Here is a 21,006-nt window from a genome sequence, read left to right on the forward strand (position 1 = left end):
TTATGATGGCATCATCGGTCTGGGCTGTAAGCGGGTGGGTAGGTGGTGCAGGGTCCCAGATCTCAGCGCCCTGGCTTCTCTGCGTGTGTGTGCATGGCCGTCACTGAGCAAAAGAGCTTGGTGGCCATGCATACCACCCTACACAGGACCCTAGCTTCAGTCCTGGCTCACTGTCTGCGTGGCCTTGGGCAAGGTACTTAGCCTCTCTCTGCCTCAGTTTCCTCCTCTGCAAAGACAGGGATCATAATCATCCTGCTTCTGGCAGTTGTGTTAATTCAGTGGGACAATGCATGTGAAATACCTCAGAACAGAGACTCTCACAAGGAGTGCACCATAGAAGTCTTGCTGGTTAATGTTGCACAAGAAGAGTGCTGCATGGGGCTGGGGGGGGGGGGGGTGGACAAAAATGGACAGGACCATCTCTGTTCAGGGATCTCAAGATAGGTGGGATAACAGGTTTGTTTAAGTCTGAGTCACAGTGCCCTGCTGGGTACATGAGGGACAGCTCCCCAGGCGGAGGCACCAGGGTCAAAGCCAGTAATGTCCTGGCCAGTCACCCCCAGGCCAGAGCTAGCACCCCCGAAGTCAGTTGGGACCTTGCAGCATGAGAGTCCTGGAGCCAAGTGGGCCTGGTGACCCCCACGCAGTCATCAGCAGGCCACTTGGGTGGCCAGTCTTGTTCCAGCCAGGCCTTGCCCTGGGTAAGAAATTAATTGTAACCTAATTGGCAGTTTCCTTTGCATAGAAGCCGGAAGGAGCTGCCAGTGAGGCTGGTGATTAACTCAGCAGCAGCTGGGAAATCACATTTGGGCAGGAGCGTCCATCATCTCAGTGAGGCCACTGCAGCTGGCCTTGATGGGTGTGGAAGTGTGGGTGGTGGCTGCGGGTGCATGTAGGGTGCAGCCTGGGGCCCGGGCCCCTCGGAGCAGAAGGCTGGGGCCTGTGTGCAGAGAGTGAGCCTGGACCACTGGCTCCCATGCTGCCTGGGCTGTAGACCTCAGTCATTGACCTCACTTTCCCAAACCTCAACCTCAACCATGCAGAGACCCCTTCCCCACTCTTGGCAGAGGGCTACATGGATGACGTGGGTCGTGTCAGGAGACCTGGGCCCCGATGGCACTTCCGTGAGTGTGAGAGGTGAAACCCAGCTTCTGTTTCCCATCATTGAATGGGGGTGGGTGGGTGGCCGAGTGATGTCCCTAGACTACAGCAAGAGCTTAGGCGAGGGGTGCGAGGAAGAGCTTTTCACAAAGGTAGACGGGTGTGCCTGTGTGTGCAGAGTGGTATCTCTGAGGCAAGGGCTGGTCCCCAGCTCTCTCTTCCTCCATCCAGCTGCTCTCCCAGGATGCCGGCCACCTTTCCCAGCCAGGGCCCAAGAGGACAGGTATGTGGGGAGAACACCGCACCCCACGTTGGGTCTCCTGCCCTTCTCTACCGTGAACCACACGGTGAGGGCTTAGGCTGCAGGGATGATGTGGACCTCGAGAGCTGAGCTGGTGCGAAGTCCCTGGCCAGACAGGCAGGCAGGAGCCCTGGGCATTGTGCTAGACAGAACCTTTGGGAACATCGAGAGCCCCAGAGCGCATTATTGAAAGCTCAGGCATCCACTGTGTGTGCCAGGATCCCCATTCGTTCCTCCCTGTGTGCCGGGCCTACTCAGCTTGCCCTTGCTGTGTGCCCAGGCACCCCCAGGAAGGCCACTCAGCCTTGTGGCCATAGTGGCATAGGCTGCCTCCTGAGGGCTGCTGGCAGCATTTTGGGAAGAAGGAATGGAAGACTGAAACTGAAGTTGCACTGCCGTGATGTGACTAATGCCCTCATTGGGCACCAGGGAAGTAGCTAGCCCTCCTTCAGTTCCTTCTTAAAAATAATTAAGATGATAAATTGTAGGGGTGCCTGGGTTTCTGTCAGTTAGGCATCCAACTTTGGCTCAGGTCACGATCTCGCAGTTCGTGGGTTCAAGCCCCATGTTGGGCCCTGTGTTGACAGCTCAGAGCCCAGAGCCTGCTTCGGATTCTCTCTCTCTCTCTCTCTCAAAAATAAACATTGAAAAAAAAATTTTTTTTAAGATGGTAAATTTTATGTGTATTCTACCATGATTAATTTTAAAAACTGGGATTCCCTTTGTGTGCCTCCCCAGATTTGTTCTTTATAAATTTGATTTGCAATTTGATCCGTACTTTTTTCCTAAAAGCTGAATGACATCACAATCCCTTGTAAAAGCAGGGCCTCCGGCTGAGACAAAGCACAGTGATTGCAGGGTGACCCTGCCTGTGCACACACACTTGTGTGCATGTGTGTGTGTGAGTGAGCACACACATCCTGGCCAACACCTACAGTTGGCAGTGCTCCTCAGTCACCAGTAAGTCATTTGCTGAGCTGGGATCAGAGGTTTTGTTCTCAGCCTGGTGGCTGTTGGCTCAGCACCCACCACCGGCCTCACCAAGATGGCCAGTGCACCAGAGGGCCCTCCATGTCCCTCGTGTGTCTTGTGCACATGACTCTCTCTGGCTCATCCTGCTGCTGACTGTCCCCCTGTGGCTCCCAGGGCCCATCAGACCAAGCCAGAGTATCCTAGCCCCACCTCCTCTCCCATCCCAAATTTGGACTATTTCCCAAAAACACCCAGCATCCCCTCCCCCATGAAACCATGTGTTTATTGGTTTGTTCCTTCCTTGTTGCGTTCATTGGTTCACTCATTAGTCTGTTTTTTCAGCTCAGATGTGGTGAGTTGGCTGATGCGACTGGAAGGTGGGTGCCCAGGAGAGTGGGGAGGAGGTGAGTTGGGACCTCACCCCTGGTGAGGAGCTGTGTTCTATTCTGCAAGCAGTGGACAGTTAATACAGGGCGTCAGGCGGAGGGTGACATGAGCCGACTCACCCTGGTTGCTCTGTACAAGTGGCCTGTGGGGTTGAGAGCGGGCGCAGGAAAGCCACTTGAGCATTGTGGCAGTGTCATCCAGGTGAGGGAGGTGTGGGAGCATGCGACTTCGATTGGGGATGGCAGAGGGCGGTCTGTGGGCTGGTGGAAGGGGTGGAAGTCAGACAGGCTCCAGGTGAGCTTGAGGTGTGTGTTCTGAGCAGTGAGGCAGGAGGTGCCCTGGCTGGGGTGGAAAGATGGCAGCAGGCTGGTGGGTGGGGGTGAAGGGGGGGGGTCTGGGTCCTCCTCTAAGTGGACTGAGATGTGAGAGGGGCTGGAGCAAGACGGCGGAGATTCGCACCTGGCACCGAGGAGGAGGTCAGTCAGGGCGTGTGAACATGGCAGTTGTCAGCACAAGACTCATGAACCTGGCCACAAATGCTGTGGGACTGACTGCCGCTTGCTAGCAGAGAACAGGGAGAGAGAACAAGGAGCTTCCGACACCCAGAGGGGCGGCGAGGGGGAGGAAACCAGCGCGGGAGGTTGGCCACCTGGCTTATTGTAGTGCAACTGGAGAGAACACCAGATAGGAGCCAGAGAGAAGAGGGAATACTAAGGAGTGACAAGTAGAATGAGGATAGAGTTCTCAGCAGCAGCAACAAAAGCAAAAGAAAAAAAAAAAAAAAAGTCCTCCGAAGGACTGAGAGAAAGTAACTGTCCTACAGAATCCTCTAACACAGCAGAAGTACCTTCCATGAATGAGGCAGAAGGTTTAAAAAAAAAAAGTTTTTTTTAAGGCAAGAGAAACCCAAGACCCAGGTTCATGTTCGAAGTGAGTGGGATGAAGTGGAAGGTGGGGACCAGGTAGGGGCAGGAACATTGCGAAGCGTCCAGTGAGGTTGGCCTTGGGCTCAGGGTGGTGGTTGTGGCGGGGGGGGGGGTTATATTTACTTGCAGTGTAAATGTTCTGTATGACGTATTTGTGTATATCAAATATACAATTAGAATAAAGAGAGAATGTGAATGTGATAGAGGAGGGGCCGTGGTGTGGACAGGCCACATCCTGAGAGGGTGACAGTGCCAAGCATGGGTCTTGGAGGCGAGAGAGACCCCCTCCAGGGACAGCTGGCCTGCTGGGGAGGGACTGCCCCTGGGGAGAAGTCAGTGAGGTCTGTTTCCCATTCCCAGCAAAGATGATGGCATTAGGAAATCGTCTGTTAAGGAGATTCTGCTGGGTTATAATAAAACTGTCATCTGCACGATCTGGCGCTCATCAAGGGCAGGAGCCAGGGCTGTGTAGAGAGTGGATTCTGCAGGAAGGGCCTGCCCTGCACACAGTGCTAACCCTGCCCAGGTCTTGGATCAAACCGTTTCACTCTTTTTTTCTTTCTTAGGAGCCCTGAGTTCCAACTTTCATGTTGCAGTGCAGCACATTTTTAGTTGTTGGGGGCTCTCTGCACTTCTCTGGCAGGGTGAGCGTGTGCCACGAGGAGTGTGACTCACCGGTGCTCATAGCAGCCGGGAGGACAGGCCCCGAGATGGGGTGAGAGACCAAGGGCACCCGGCCAGGAAGTGCCTGCCCAGATACGGACTGGCATGGTCAGAGGGCGGCACAACCACCACAGAGGGTGGCACCGAAATCCGAGGCACCTCGGGTGAGCTGTGTGTGGCCGTGATGGCCAGGGCTGGCCAGGACCATGGAGAGCTGGCGAAGGTGAGCCCACAGTCAGGACCGGGCTATACTACACTACCCTAAGTGAGCCACAGGACGTGTGCGTGAATATGTAACCGTGTGTGTGTGAGAGAATGAGTGTGTGCATGAGAGATGTGTGTATGAGTGCGGGCTCACCGAGGATTCAGCACTCACACAGCAGTTGAAACAGGAGAGGTGAACATAACTTATTAATCTGTGTTGACAGGACAACAGTGGGTATAGGAGAGCTCTGTGGGCCACCTCAGGCTGAGGGCACCCAGGGAAGGACCCTGCTCCCCGGCCGGGGGTCAGAGCCTGCTGGCGGAGCTGGACAGCAGCCCACTGCTCATGGGGAAGTTGGCTGAGTTGCTTGGGCCAGGACTGGCCTGCAGCTTCGAGCTGGCTGGAGACAATCCTCCAAGGCACAGGGGAGCCAAGGCTGTGGACGGGTGGGAGCCAGTCCCTTTCAGGGCCAGGCAGGGTGGGAGCCGATGGGGTCTCTTTGAACATGAGCAGTGACTTCAGCCTTGGGTGGGTGTGCCATGAGCAATGTGGGAGGGACCCACCTGTGCTGTGTGAGGGAAGGTCAGCTCCTCACCCCTCAGTGTGGTGCCATGGAACAGGGGCAGCCTGAGCAACCAGACCCACTGTGCAAGGAGGTGCCACCAGAGGGTGATGCTGGCCGACTCTGTCCAGACAGAAATGTTAGACTAGGTGCGGGGGACGATTCTGACACCCTGTGGCATTCACAGGTGAGAGGGATGGGTATGGAAGGCTTTGCAAGTTCTGTGTCGACCTATCCAAAGTGCCAGGTTTGGTCCTCACTGGAGGCCACTCTGAGCCCATAGGCCAGACAGCCCTTCCTGGCAGAAAGTTGCCAGCAGTGAGCCTCTTGGTGGGCTCAACGTCTGCCTTTATCCTGACTCCCGCTGCCACTTCGTTAGCCCTTGTACCAAATCCCGAGTCTCAGAACCTCCAGCCGAGTGACCTTGGTAAGGCTTCCTACCTCCCAGCTTTGGTGTTCCGAACTGTGAAATGGGGTAGTAAAGCGATCTGCACACAGTGGCTGTGAATCTGAAGTTAGCAGCTTTGTGTAATACACACTTATGCAGAGGTGAGGCCTGGCTGCAACCTGCACTGGCTGCTCCTCTCCCCAGCATGCCCTGCTCTGATTCACAGTTGGAGAAACTGAGGCTGCAGAGGCTGCACAGCCCTGTGGAAGTAGACACCAGTGGCCCGTCTCAGGCTCTCCTCATTCACCTGCCAGGATTGGCTACATCATTTGTGGGGCCCCGTGTAGAATGAAGGTGGGGACCCCTCGTTCTAGAATTGTGAAGAATTTCAAAACCGTGACAACAGAGCATTAAACCAAGTGTGGGGCCCTTGGGGACTGCCTAGGCTATACCCCCCTGAGGCCGGCCCTGCACCCACCTCCTCAGTTCCCTGCCTCGGACCATGTGTTTTTCCATCTAGAAGTGTCTGTGACACTGAGGAGCATTAAGGGAGCCATGCCCTGCGTCAGAGACCACCTGGGAGGTATTTTAAGTGCATTTAAGTCTGTTTCTGCTTACAATCATCGCCCAACCCACAAATCCCTTCTGGCAGCAATAGATTGGGCCCCACACGGATCCCGTAGGGCTGAGCTCTCTGAGATGAGAGCAGGCAAGGGCCCATTTTCTCCCGCACATGAGGACTGTGTGGCAGTGACCAGCCTGGAGGAGGGGTGGGAGAGGGATCTGGGAGCTCGGGCTGTGCTGCCTCCCAGCCCCTGTACCACTGGAAGTATGTGCAGTCAGGGAGGCCCCCTCCCCCCGCCGCCCAGAGGGTCCTGGAGCTGCTCCCACGTACCTGCGAGGTGGGGTGCTCTGGGTAGAGTAGTTCCCCCAGCAAGACCTGACAAGACCTTCTGCAGCCTCAGGGGTTACCACCCCCAAGAGGCCCTCCCCACAGTGACTCCAAGAACAGCCAGGTTCTACTGGCTTCTACCCTGCTGACCAGGGCCAGGAGTGTGGGTGCTGAGAGAATGTCCAGCAGCTGCTGTATTGAGTCTCATGATGTAAGCTCAGTTGACATGCAGCGGCCCCTCACTGGTACTCTGGAGGCCAGAACGCACACCCCACCTCTCCAGGGAGGGGTCGGGCACCCTAAGGAAAGGTGGTGGCCTGATAGGCTCTGGAAGACACAGGCTGCCCTGGTCTGTGTCTACGGCCGATTCTGTAGACTCAGCAGTGTTCCCTGGGGGGAGCCCTGGGCGCTCAGGCCCAAGGGCAGCATCTCAGAGCATTAGCGGTTAGCGTGTGCCCTCCTGCCACGGGGTTGAGGAGGTCGGCAGCGCTCATCCAGGCTGAGCCCCCTCTTTACCTGGTGTTGGTGTCACAAGCCCAGACTGCCCCTGGCCACCATCCTGTGAGGCCCCTGGGAGTTACAGTCTCCTCTCCTTTCTGTGCCCGGAAGTGCCGAGCTGCCCAGAGACATGGTACATCATCAGGGTCCACTTCCCCTCTTGAGCTGGTGTTCCTGACTTGCAGTGAGCCCTAGCACCACTGAGGGCTTTGTCGGGGAGCAAAGCCTGTCCCAGCAGGCAGGGCCCCCTGGGTGGGGGGGGGGGGGGGGTGGGGGGGGGGCCCAGGCCTGGTCAGCTGGGGATCAAGAGCATGGCAGCTGTGGGGGCCCCCAGAAGCTGAGTGGGCTGGTGAAGGATGTGCCTCTCTGGAAAGACAGCTTTACGAATTCCAGTTTCTTTCTGTCTGTGCGTGTGCCCTTAAGCAAACAAATGACTTTCCTTCTTTCCGCCTCAGTGTCTGTGTTTGCAAAGCAGTGGTCCTGACAGTGCCTCTGTCTGGGGCTGTGGAGAGGATGGAAGGTCAGTGGGTATGCGTGGGGAATTGCCTCCCAGAGCCATCCAGCGCTCTCCCCACACTCCACCTTTGAGAGGCAGCGGGAGGCTGCAGGGGGCCGGCCCCTTCAGAGAATGTCATGGGAGCAGGACACGGTCAGGGGGAAGGGGGAGTCGTTCTTTCTGTCCATGGGGCAGTGAGCACCACTTGCCTCCCCCCACCTCAGCCCCTCCCCCCAGGGCTCTTGCTGGATGCCCTGACTTGGAACCTTCATGGAATGTTGGAGGATAAGGAAGCTTGGCTGCTGCTCATGATTCAGGCCCTTGTCCTGGAGCAGCCGTGCTGTGCCCGGCTCTGATCCCCCTTCTGAGCCTGCCTTCCGGGACGTGGCCATGCTGGCGCTGGGGCAGGATGCTGCCATGGGTTGGGAGCCCCCATAATGCCGGATTCCTGTGGAGGGAGGCCGGATGGCCCCGCAGAGGAAAGCAGGCCAGGGGTTCCCCTGCCAGGTAGCACAGAGGGGGCTCCTGCACGCTCCTAGTGGGAGGTGGCCGCCAACCCCCTTCGGGAACTCCTCCACCACTGTCCCCTCCCTATGGGTGAGGAGACACCCACAGGGAGCTTTCCTGTCTTTGCGTCATGACTTGAGTGGTTGCTAGGGTCCTCTTTGGGCCCCCACACTGTGGGGAGAGTGAGTACCCCTTCTGGAGTGAATCCCAGCTGTGCGGGGACCCTCAGAGGACCTGACAGCCATGGCCCATCACTCAGCTCAGCTCTGTGCTGGTACCATGAGTGACCCTTCAGCAGGAGCAGCAAGAGGCCAGTTTTGTGGCCCTTTGGGGCCAACACAGCCCTCTGAGCTGCCCTCCTGTCCCTGCTGGCATCAGCGGCTAAATCCCAAGGAGGTCAGCCCTGAGTGCCTCTGAGAACCTGTGTCCTCCTGGACCATGCTCTCTGCCCTAGCTGTCTCCCCCTTGAATGGCAGCCCATGTGGCACTCTGGAGCAGATCCTTCCCCTGGGAAACTTCAGCTCAGAGCAAAAGGCGGGCTCCTTGGAGGTCCTAGCCTGCTCCTCCTGCCTGAACTTCACCCACAGGGACTGAGTAATTCTAGGTCCTACCCCAGGGACACCTCTCCTGGAGAAGGGCTTTCCAAAGGTCTGAAAGGCCACATTATGGGTGTTGTCATCATCCCCCGACCCCCACCCCCACGTCCCCCCATCACGGTGTTTAGGGTGGGGTGTGCAGGGCCAGGCCTTCGGCTCTGACGAAACCATCTCTCTCGCCCTCCTCCTCCCTTTCCTGTTACCCCCTTATCTCTCTCCTTCTCTCCCTTCTCTCTCCCTCTCCCACCCCTTCCCCCTTGCTCCTTCCCAGCCCAGGCCTGTCTGACATGGCAGCACCCACACTGGAGCAGGCAGGGCCAAGGGTCTCCTCTGCTGGTGCAGACTGGCCTGGCTGCTAACCCCGACAGCTGCAAAAAAAGTGGGGTCTGGGTGGAAACAAGCTGATTGAAAGGAGAAGTTGGCGGGGCACCTGGATGCCTCAGTCGGCTAAGCATCTGACTTCGGCTCAGGTCACGATCTCACGGTTAGAGCCCTGCATCGCATCATATTGGGCTCTCTCCTGTCAGCACGGAGCCTGCTTCAGATCCTCTGTCTCTCCCCACCCAAAATAAATAAACATTTAAAAAAGAGAGAGAGAAAAAAATTGGCTACAAGTGCATGAATAGTCTTAAAGTTTGCGTTGTGTGCTGGGTAGTTCCTATGCATTATATTTTCAGGACTTTTGTGGTTTTTAAACATCGTTTGCCTATTTATCCACCTCCTTGAAAATTCTTACTATTTTAAAAAACTTTTTATTATGAAAGATGTTGAACACACACAAAGTCAGCAGAGGAGTGAGCTCCTACGTGGGCTTACCCAGTGAGGTCATGGTCAGCATCCTCTTCTCGTGGCAACCACAGCTCTACCCACAGTGCCTTGGTGATCAGGTTTGTAGGGAAACTTTACAGAAGTCGAAATGCACAGCCCTCAGCTGTACATTGGCAGCAAATGTATGTGCCCATGCGACCCACACTGCTGTCAGGATGTGGAACCTTTACATCCCCCAGAATGTTCCTTCCTGCCCCTCCCAGGCTTGTGTCTCCTCCCACCCCAGGTAGCCAGGCTACTTTCCGTCACCTGAAATTAGCCTAGAATCCTGCCATGTATATTCTTTTGTGCCTGGCTTCTTCCTCTTGGCATGGTGTCTGTGAGAGCTTTCCAGGCTGTGATGTGTATCCATAGTTCATCCCTTCTTGTCGCTGCATAGGATTCCGTGGTGTGAAAACCACTTTTTGCTTATCCACTCACCTGCTGAAGGGCATCTGGGATGTTTCCAGTTCTTGGCTGCGTGAATAACCCTGCCACTTGTGAATAAGTCATTTGATGGACGTGTGTTTTCATTTCTCTTGGATAAATTTAGTAGGATTTCTGGGTCCAAAGGTAGGAGTATGTTTAACTTTAGAAAAGGTTTGTTTCTCTTATAAAAAGTGCCCAGGTTCATTTTTGGTGACTACTGCCAGCCCTGCTTATGTGACATCATCTTGTTCACTTGAAAACTCTGGATCCAGGGGCACTGGGTCTCTCAGTCAGATAAGCATCCGACTTCGGCTCAGTTCATGATCTCACGGTTTATGGGTTCGAGCCCCGCATCAGGCTCTGTGCTGACCACTTGCTTGGAGCCTGGAGCCTGCTTCAGATTCTGTGTCTCCCTCTCTCTCTCTCTCTCTGCCCCTCCCCTGCTCACGCTCTGTCTGTGTGTGTGTCTCTCTCTCTCAAAAATGAATAAACGTTAAAAAAATTTTTTGAAAGAAAGAAAACTCCGGATCCGGATGATTTGCTGAGAAGCCTGTGTGAACTCCCAGCTCTGTGCAATTCACGTACTTAACAAACTTGGGTAATTGAGAATGATTTTGCACTTGTCTTATACTGCCTCTTCCTCCTCTCTTTTCTTTTTCTGTTTTAAGGCAGTCCGTTTTCAGCTTGTGTTTAGCTACACAGATAGTTGTGTGCTGATGTTATTAGGACTACAGGTGAGAAAGTCCCACTAGGAGCAGAATTTTCTTATTTATCTATTTATTTATTTATTTATTTCTGTATGAAAGACTTTAATCCTATAAATTATGGAGGATGACACCTCTTATAATTTAAGAATGAGGAGACTTAACACTTGCATCTGATTTTGCTTGCAAACTATTCCTTACGCTAGGTTGGAATTTTAAATTAGGAAGTTTTTTGGTCCACAAAGAAGCTTTTATCAAGGTGTGAAATAAAGCTGCTGGGGAATGCTGGTCTGCCTGGGGGGCTTGCTCTGGACATCATCCTCACCCCTCCCTCCCTCACACACTTCCCTCCCTTCTCCAGCTCCGCTGGGACTCTACTTCGCCAGGGATGCTTACTGGGAGAAACTCTACGTGGACCAGCCAGCTGGCATGCCCCTGCTCTATGTCCATGCCCTGCGGGACATGCCGGAGGAGGTGCCCACCTTCCGCCTGGGCCAGCACCTCTACGGCATCGCCTACCGTGCAAGGCTGCATGAGAACGACTGGATTCGCATCGAGGAGGACACTGGCCTTCTCTACCTTAACCGGAGCCTGGATCACAGCACCTGGGACAAGCTCAGCATCCGCAGTAAGGGAGCTGCCTACCCCCAGCCTGTCTCCTTCTCCTCCCACAGCCCACCTCATGCCTCTCCTCCTCTCACAGCCACGCGGCGGCTCAAGAGGGTGGTTGCTATGCAATTCCTGTTGTGTCAGAGTAAAGAGTGAGGCGAGGCTGGCCTGCCTCTGTGTCCAGCCAGGCCAGGGCACGGATGAGTTTGGGGGCTGCTGATGATCCTTGGGCCTCCTAGTCTGTTGGGATTTTGGAGAACCCCTGGGAAGGATTGGGTGCTCTCTCTATGCTGGACTCAGATGCCTTTTCCAGTTGGGCGACCAGGATTTGGGGTTATAAGAGGGGTTAAAAGGGGCTAGAAAAATCAGAAGGTTTTTGATTTAGCAAATGATCTGGAACTTCCCGGGGAAGGAGCAGTTCTGCAGAAAGTTTGTCTTCCCATCCGCAACAGGCTGCCCTTGGTCCCTGGTGGGGACTCCAGCCTGGTGCTGGGGAGAAAAGTGATGTGGAAGGAGGGCCTGGCCAGCTCCTCAGAGTTGGGGACAGAGCAGAACAGAGGCCACATGTGACCCTGGTCCTTGGGGGGTGCAGCAGCTTTGCCTGGTGGTACAAAATGGTGTTCACATGCCCAGTAGCTCCCCACCTCCAAGCATCTCCTCCAAAGACATGGCCTCACTGCCTGCTCCCACCAGCCCCGAGCGCCCTCATACGGGCAAGAGGCAGGTGGCATGCCTATGCATGCAGAGTGGGCGGCACTGCCCAGCAGGATGGAGTGATTGCACCCCTGTCTGCCAGGTAAAAGCCAGGGTCACATGACGGAGCCCCCCACCGGGTACCCCCAGTTCTGGAGGAGGTGGCATCTGAGATGGATTTCGGTTCCGTGCACGCTTAACCGCTGCCGTCTTCATCCCAAGCCCCTGTGGGGATCTTGAACTAGGGCTCCAGGGGCAGAGGCCAGAGTGGAATTTGCCAAGGTGCCCCTTTTCATAGGAGTCCTGTTCTGTTCATGATTGCACCTGTTAAGTCCAGTCAGGAGAGAAACCACACGGTAACTTGAACAGGGCAAGTTTGTATAGAGAATGGTTAACTACAGCCCGGGATTGAAGCAACAAAGGACAGGCTGGTAAGAAGCAAAGAGAACTCTAACGAATATGGGAGGAGGAGATGTGAGGGAGCAGCCACTACCCTAGGGCTGAGCGAGAGGGCCCAGGAAGCGTCCCTGTCACTGTGGCAGAGATCCAGACCTTGTTGGAGAAAGAGCCTCCATAATGGAATTTGCTGGAAATTCCCCCTCCAGGTGCTGGGAAGTCTGTCCATGGGTATGTCTCTGCAAAGGCAGCTCCACAATGAAAGCCCTTGGGGAGGGTGTGGAAGGGAGCGGCCTGCTGATCACCACATGCAGTAGGAACCAACCTGGGGAGTTGGACCCAGGGCTCAGGGCACCCCTCTGCGGGGGGTGATGATGTGGGGAGAATTAGGGGGAACAATAGACCCCAGTGCTCAGGGCACCTGAGGAAGCAGTATTTGAGCTGAGACCTGAATGACAAGAGAGGCGGGCCTGCCAGGTACCTCCAGGCAGAGGGAGCAGAACCATGGGACCCTGAAGCACAGACATGCCCCAGGTCCAGGGAAGTCGGTGGTGGGGTGCAGAGAGCCCAGTGGAACCCTGTGGACAACCGTGAGGACTGGGCTTTACACTAGCCCTTCAGCTCCTGTCCCTTCCCCATTCTGTTCCCTACCACCTGTAGATGTGGCTGATGACCCACCAGACCTGACTTCTTTCTCTGCAGATGGCGGCTTCCCTGTGCTCACCATCTACCTCCAGGTCTTCCTGTCACCTACATCCCTGCGTGAGGGCGAGTGCCAATGGCCCGGCTGTGCCCGTGTGTACTTCTCCTTTGTCAACACCTCCTTCCCGGCTTGTGGTTCCCTCAAACCCCGGGAGCTCTGCTTTCCTGAGTCAGGTGTCTCCTTCCGCATCAGAGAGAATAGGCCTCCCGGCACTTTCCACCAGTTCCGCCTGCTGCCTGTGCAGTTCCTCTGCCCCAACATCAGCGTGGCCTACAGGCTCCTAGAAGGTGAGTGCCGGCCTTGTAGGGCCATCCTCAATGCCTGCTATGTGCCGAGCACAGGACCACTAGCCCTTGACATGAGCCATCTGGTTTACTCTCCACCACCACACCACCCGCTCATTTAGTATTCCAGAAATATTTCTTGTCATGGATGATGGCCTGTCAGGGACTAGGTACTATTCTAGGGGCTAAGGATGTGACAGTGAACTAAAGTCAAAATCCTGCCTGCCCGCAGCCTCCATTTCCCTGGGAGATGGAGACCATGCACATGCCAAGGAAATGGGGTGGCTTCTGGAAGGTGCTATGTGGGAAGTAAAGCTCCAAGGATATAGAGGGGTGGAGACTGCGGTCTTAAATCTCGTGGCTGGGGAAGGGAGAGCTGGAGCAGAGGTGGGAGGGCCCCAGGCAAGCTGGGCTGGCCCCTTTGAGATCCCTGCAGTGGAGCCCCTGTATAGCTGGAGTGGAGTGAGCGACAGGGGACAGTGGAGGTGCATGAGAACAGAGAAATTCTTGAGGGTTTCCCCTTGAGGGACTGGGGAGTCATGGAAGGCTTATCGGGAAGGGGGGCTTGGCCAGACCTGACCTACCTCTAAAGGATTATTCTGGCTGCTGTGCTAGGGGTGATTTGGTACGGGGCAGCGTAGGGTGGAAGTAGGGAAACGGTTAGGAGGCTACCTGAGAAATCCCTGAGCCAAGAGGATGGAGACCGGAAGAAGGGTGAAAGCCACAGGGACATGAAAAGCAGGCAGCTTCTGGGCATGTTATGAAGGAAGACCCAGCAGGATTTCTTGAGGAGTTGGGTGTGGGTGTTGAGGGGAAGGGGGAGCTAGTGTGGCTCCAGGATTCTGCCCTAAGCAGCTGCAAGGGCAGCAGACTTTGCCACAAGATGGCCCTGGGGAGGCCGGCCAAGGTGGGGATGGGGGGTGAGTCCCAGTGGAGGTGAGAGGGGGCACCTGAGAAGACCTCCGATGGGAGGCACCATTAAAATACTCAAAAGCAAGAAACTGGGACCCAGAAGGTAGACTGCTAGTAGTAAGAGGAACCTGAGTTCACAGCAGGTTTACCGTTCACACCATAATGAGGTAATCATGTTACAGAAAATCTCAGTAAGATAAGAAAAGTAGCCACCCACTCCCCCAGCATCCTCACACTGCCCCGCAGCAGGGATGGGTGTCTTTGTGCAGGATTGTTAGCCAAACGTAAGGCTGAGCATGCTGCCCTTCCTCATAAAGGTTACATCATTAAATTTTGTTGAGCGTGTTTTTTGTAGCCATAAACATCAGAGAGAAACATTATATCATACGCATTTCCCACATGTAATCCACATGTAATATGTGGCTTTGAGGAGAGGGAAAGGACTTTTGATTTCCCACCGAATGGAGCTGGCCTAACCCTTCCTGGTTGGCTGTGGGGGCAGTCAGTGTTGACCTTCAAGCCTTCAGCGTTTCCCCTTTTCCGAGTTATTCCTGGAGGATGAATTTCAGGACAGGCTTGGGCTGAAGAGTGTACCATGGTGACTGGCCCTCCCCTCAGCGGGTAGCAGGAAGGTACATAAGTCACTGACCAGGTAGCAGCACCTGGTCAGGAGCAGGCATGTTAGCCTTCATCATCCCATCTCTTGGTGAGGAAACTGAGGCACAGAGAGGCAGAACGACCAGTCTGGGATCACACAGCCAGAGACACAGCTGTCCCCGCCCCCCAGAGAGGCAAGGTTGGGGGTTGGGCAAGTAGTGTGAGCAGCCTTCCCTAGGTTATCAGGGTGAGTACTTGATCCAGGCCTCCTGGTTCCTGCGCGTCCCCATCAGCACGAGTGAAGGTGGCAGGCACAGGACAGCCGGTTAGTGCACGGTCATCACTGCAAACCCATGCCTGAAGTTCCACACCCACCACCGCCAGAGCCGAGGAGGAGTAGTTCAGGGCGGGGCCGGCATGCTCCGCAACTCTGACCCACTGGCAGGGCCCCTGAAAAAGGCAGCTCGCCCTGCCCCCCTCCCCAGCCTCCTCCCTGCCCGGAGTCATGTTGGGGTTCCTGGTCTGCTTGGTGCATAGGTGAGAACCTGCCCTTCCACTGCGCCCCGGACAGCCTGGAGGTGAGCACGCACTGGCCCCTGGATCGCGAGCTGCGGGAGAAGTACGAGCTGGTGGCTGCTTGCACGGTGCGCGTGGGCGCACGCAAGGAGGAGGTGGTGATGGTGCCCTTCCCCGTGACCGTGTATGATGAGGACGACTCGGCGCCCACCTTCCTCGGGGGCATCGACACCGCCAGCGCTGTGGTGGAGTTCAAGAGGAAGGAGGTGCCTGTCTGCCGCCCTTGGGCTTGTCTGTTTTCTGTCGTCCATCTGTTGGGTGTCTGTCATTCTGTCCACCATTTATTCCTTGGTCTGTTCAGCTGTCCATCTAGCCATCCAGCCGTGTGGCTGACCATCCGTCTAGCTATTCGTCTTTTATTGGTCCATCCAGCTGTCTGTTGGGGCTTTCTTCCTGTCTTGGGGGTAGCTGAGGAGGAGAGGGGAGGTCAGCCTAGCTGTCCTCTGATGAATGTCTGGGCGCCCTGAATGCCTAGCATGTGTCTGACCAGGCTGTCAAAGCCAAGGGCGGGCATTCGTGTCAGGGACGTGTACCTGTGCCGCTGCCGTGGGCACAGCGGTGCAGCCCTGAGAGGGAGAGGACAGCTGCCAGAAGGGCACTCCCTTCCACCGTGTCAGCTGTCACTAGAGGGCGGTAGAGGCTCGTGGAGGGTGGCCAGGGAGTGCATAAGACTGGCAAGTGCCGCTCCCAGCACAGCACCGCCCACCCACCTCCCTGCAGGCGGATCGTGACTGCCACCTGCTGGGCATTGGGCCGTCCTGCAGCCGGCTGGCCAAGGGCACAATGGGAAATGTGTTGTCCGTCACTTGCCTCTCTAGGCACCCCAAGTGGTAGATGGGCGGATGGGAGGAAAGCACGTCTCGCTGGTAAAGGTCGCATGAGCTTGGAAGAGCTGCCTTGGGGTGACAGCAAGGAGTCTGGTTAGCAGTGGAAGCAGAGATGCCCTGTGACTGCTCAGAGCTCTCCTCATGATTCCCTCCAGCCTGGTATATAGAAGGTCCTTGGAGGAGGACATTTTGATGTACACCCGGGCTTGGATCTGGCTCTGCCATCTATCACTATGTGACAGTGAGCTAACTCCTCCACCCTGTGGGGCCCAGCTTGCTGTGCTCCATGGAGACCTGGGTGAAGCCTATCAGCAAAGCACCTGGGCATCTGCTCTCATCCATTCCTAGGGGAAATCTGTAGATGTCTGTCACACCTGTTGCACAAGTGAGGCACAGTGGCCCAAGGAGGGTGACTGAGCCAGATTGGCAAGGGACCCTCTGGGAACTTGAACCCAGGCCAGTGTGTCCTTAGAACTGGCTCTGAGTGTGCACATTTGCCCCGCCTTTGGTGCACGTGCTCTCCTGAAGTCTCAGGCTACAGGGTCTCTGAGGGGTCCCTCTCACCAGCTCTGACTGGCACCCCCTACTTTCTGCAGGGCACTGTGGTGGCCAAAATACGTGTCTTCGATGCAGACGTGGTGCCAGCATCCGGGGAGCTCCTGAAGCGATACACAAACACACTACTCTCTGGGGATGCCTGGGTCCTCCAGACATTCCGTATCGAGCACTCCCCCAACGAGACCTTGGCCCAGGCCAACGGCAGCTTTGTGCGGGCAACTGTGCATGACTACAGTAAGAGGGACCAGGCGTGGCCTGGCTGGGCCCCCTAGGGAATCCCACCCTTGTAGCATCCTACAAACACAGATACTTGTCCTTGCTCTCTGACCCTGGGATAAAGATCCTTCCACTCCACCCAGCCCTTCCTCGTCTTCCACTGGTCTCACCTTGGCCACCTTGGTGGGTTTTTACCGGCTTTGTTCTCTCACTGAACTGCCTCGTGGCAGGCCTTGGCGGGACCCTCCCACATTTCCTCATGCTTACCATGCCAGGGTTCACTGCCCACTACAAACAAATACATCGTTTCCTGAGGCCTTCCTCTGGCTCCTGGCATCTGCTTTGCTGCCTCCGAGGTGGCCAAGTACCTGGGGATTATTTCTCCCTAGTCCCCATAGCTCTCTACTCACAGAGGTTAGTACCCGGTAGCATCTCTGTGTGCTTGAGCCAGAGGATCCTGCAAAGATTGTCCTGTCTGGCTCCCACAGGGTTAAGCTCCAGGGGCCTGCTGTGCTCCCTTGCAGGATGGGGCATCTTCATCAGCTGCCTTGCCTCCCCCCCACCCTCCTGCCCATGTTTTCTGGGATTATCCTTCCAAATACCCTAGTTGCACTTGAATCCTTGTTTTGGGACCTGCTTCTGGGGGAACCCAGAATCGCTGGTACCTTTACCCCTTTCTGCCTGGCCTGATCCTTTTTGTTTCTCATCTTCCTCACACACTCTGAGCCGTTGAAGGTCTCCTGCCCTGTACAAGGGGAAATGTCATCCTTGCCCGGGCTCATTCACTCTAAACACCCTGTGTACCAAAACCTCCTGACCCTCATCCTCCTGTCTCTGCGAAACTAGAACCACAGCCACGCCATTCAGCAGGTGCACGGAAGTGTGCAGGCTCCGAGCACTGGGGGCCTATGGAGTCCAGGACTCCACTGGAGGCTGCTGCTGTTGGGAGGAGTTCTCTGGGGGAATGGAGGCCAGTATAGTTTTCCCAGGGCCTCGGTGGTGGTACATCTTTACCCCGTGTACACCCACACATACATGCTCCACACGTACACATTCCATGTGCATACCCGATACCTACCACATATACGTACATATACCCTATACACGACACACAGACACCGCATAACACGTACCACACACACATACAGGTTACCTCCCAGCTGAGAAGGATTTTCTCAGCTTCCAGCTCGGCACAACGGTTAACATTTAAACAGTGGTTCTGACTTAGCCGCATCTGTTATCCATGCACCATATGTGTGAAAATCTGTGTTTGCACACGTGTATATGTGCCGGGGACATGGCTGGGAGGAGGCACGCAGTGGCACGGGGCAGTGGGCCCAGGCAGTCATCACCGTGCCCCCACCCACAGGGCTGGTTCTCAACCGGAGCCTCCCCATCTCGGAGAACCGCTCCCTGCAGCTGACCGTGCTGGTCAATGACTCGGACTTCCAGGGCCCCGGGGAGGGCACCCTCTTCCTCCACTTCAACGTGTCCGTGCTGCCTGTCAGCTTGCACTTGCCCAGCACCTACACCTTCACTGTGAGCAGGCGGGCCCGCCGCTTTGCCCAGGTGAGCCCACAGCCCAGTGCCTACCTGGGGAGGGGCATGGAGGGACCGAGGACCCCCAGGGTGGGGCACTCTGTTTTACAGATTGCAAGCAGGGCTGGTGTTGAGAGACACTCCCTCCCTGGCCTAACGTGTACACAGAGTGGCCCAGGGGGAGCCACGGGCACGGGGCCAGGGAGGCTGGGGCCATGACAGAGTTGACAGAGTCACAAGGGTAGGGCTAGTGGGCACCATGGACCTCTTTGTGGCCGTCTTCCTTTGTATATTTAAAACATATTTTGTCCAACTGTAAAAGCAATGCCAGCTAAATCTACGTAGGCTGACTTGGAAAGATGCTCCTGGTGGATTGTTAAGTGAAAAGTGATTTGTAAAAATACTGGCCTCCCATGACTCCGTATGTTCAAAAACAAATTTTCATTGATGGAATTTGCGAGCGTGTGAATGCAGGCAGCAAGTAACAGTGGCGCCCTCTGCTGGGAAAGGTGGGGAGCACTTGCACTTTGCCTTCTGCATGTGCGTTTACTAGAGCTTATCTTTCATTTGTCATTGAAAAATAACAATTAGAAGTGGAAAAAAAACATAAAGTAGTAAGTATCCGTTAAAAAAGATGAAGGACAGGGAGGAGAGATCCCTTCTCTCATTGAAAAATAACAATTAGAAGTGGAAAAAAAAACATAAAGTAGTAAGTATCCGTTAAAAAAGATGAAGGACAGGGAGGAGAGATCCCTTCTCTCCCTATCAACTAGTATTTAGCATTTTAGTACAGTTCTTTCTAGAATGTTTCTCTTAAGGATTTTTGTAGTTTTGCTTGCCATTACAGCATGCATATGACTTCACATACTGCTCTTTCCTAATGGAGCAGCTTCGGATACACCTCTTCAGAATGTCATGTTTAAGGCCATCTCCAGTTGTCCCCGTTTCTGTTGTTGGTTCCCATGCACCCTCCGCTCCTGACAGCCACCCAGGTCCAGCACACAAAGGACCCCACCCTTGGACATATCCAAGCTCCCTGACCTGCCACCCAACCCCGGACCTTTCATGGAAGCAGAGGTCAAGGGTGGTGGGAGGTAACAAGGCAGAGGGGTCCGAGGGGTCTCTGAGGGGGTGCCAAATGGAAGCAAATACCGTAAGAGGTGTGTCACCTGTGCTCCAGCAGACTTGAGATCAGAGGGACTTGAGTCCCAATACGGCCTCACACTCACTGTGATCTTTCACCCCCCCTCCCCGGTCTTTGTGATTGTAAGTTGAGGATAGTGACCTTGGACAACTTTGAGGACCGTATGGGAGAGTGGAAGTAAGCACATTTTATATGGGAATGTGCTGGGAGATCTAGGAGGTAGTAGTTTTATTGTGGTGTCGGGCCTGTGTGTGGAGGAACCTGGCTGTGCCCTGGGCCTGAGCAGGGCTGAGTGAACGCCTGCTAAGTGGCTGCAGTCCAGGCCCCAGCCTGCCCTCTGCCCCCCGGCCTTGACTAGTCAGAGCTCCTGGTTTTAAGCCACTGAAACCAGTGTCTAATTTGAACTTCAGTGGCCGAGGGGTAAGGAGAGTTCCGGGCCCCAGCAATGGCACTGCCTGCCTAGCATCCCCTGGAGAAGCATCCCCTCTTTCCCAGTGGCTCCAGCCAGAGTGCCAGGAAGGCCCCTGGGTCTCGTGTGGGACAGGCAGAATCATATGGCCTGGGCACGGTGCTCTGACTGACCAGGCAGGTGACCTGGAGCAACCGGGCCACATGCACTCAGGATGGCAGTTGGTGGTCCCCAAAACCGGCCTGGCCGGAAGTCGGGGAGGGCAGGAGGGGGGACCCAATCGGCCTTCATGCCTCAAGGAGCCGGTGAGTAAAGAATGAGCCGGGAGAGTGGGCACCTGCCTGGAGGCAGGGCCCTGAGTTCTTCCACCTCTGGCCCCCAGGAGGTAGGCGGTGGTGTGATGGGCAGGGCAGGGGAGGTACAGGCATCTGGATGGGTCTGCAGGTTCCAGGGGCATGGAGGACGGGGACTTGAGGGGGGTCTGTCATACCTGGAGCCCGTAGGGGACTGTTCCAGGACTCAGGCCGGCCAGGGGCCCCTCCAGCCACCATCACAAGCCAGTGCCGCACCCAGCTGAGGCATTTCCTGTGCCCCGTGCCTAGATTGGGAAAGTCTGTGTGGAAAACTGCCAGGAGTTCAGCGGCATCCACGTGCAGTACAGGCTGCAGCTCTCCAGCACCAACTGCAGTGTCCTGGGGGTGGTCACCTCAGCAGAGGACACCACAGGGAACCTTTTCGTGAACGACACAGAAGCCCTGCAGCGGCCCGATTGCTCTCAACTCCGGTACACGGTAGTGGCTGTCGACCGGCCAACCCGCAAGCAGACCCAGGCCCTGCTGGTTGTCACCGTGGAGGGGACATGTGAGTGCCGGGGCCGCGTCGAGGATGGAGACGGGCAGGGTATGGTAGAGCCATGGGCTTCCCTCATAGAAGTGGCCTGGGCCTGCCCCCTTCACCCGATGGCAGTGCCCCTGGGCGCGAGTCTCCTTCCCTGCAAAATGAGACTAAGAGTGCCCGCTGCATAGCCAAGCGTGAAGGGTGACAAGGAGAAAGTATAAAACAGCTTAGCCCAGAGTGACTGAGTAGTGAAAGGTCACTATTCCCCGTCA

General features: G+C 55.7%; 1 protein-coding gene across 1 annotated transcript in view; it reads left to right on the forward strand.

The window, feature by feature from the left end:
• The window catches only part of RET (ret proto-oncogene), a 51,455-nt gene that overhangs the window by 11,672 nt on the left and 18,777 nt on the right, over positions 1-21,006 (forward strand). Inside the window, exons 2-7 of the mRNA XM_060642091.2 lie at positions 10,796-11,062; positions 12,835-13,122; positions 15,166-15,410; positions 16,628-16,823; positions 18,175-18,374; positions 20,500-20,758. Of these exons, the coding sequence (XP_060498074.1) occupies positions 10,796-11,062; positions 12,835-13,122; positions 15,166-15,410; positions 16,628-16,823; positions 18,175-18,374; positions 20,500-20,758 (1,455 nt within the window). The remainder of the gene's footprint in view (positions 1-10,795; positions 11,063-12,834; positions 13,123-15,165; positions 15,411-16,627; positions 16,824-18,174; positions 18,375-20,499; positions 20,759-21,006) is intronic.

The sequence above is a fragment of the Panthera onca genome, chromosome D2 (assembly GCF_046562875.1).
Source record: "Panthera onca isolate mPanOnc1 chromosome D2, mPanOnc1 haplotype 2, whole genome shotgun sequence".
In the NCBI taxonomy this organism is placed as follows: domain Eukaryota; kingdom Metazoa; phylum Chordata; class Mammalia; order Carnivora; family Felidae; genus Panthera; species Panthera onca.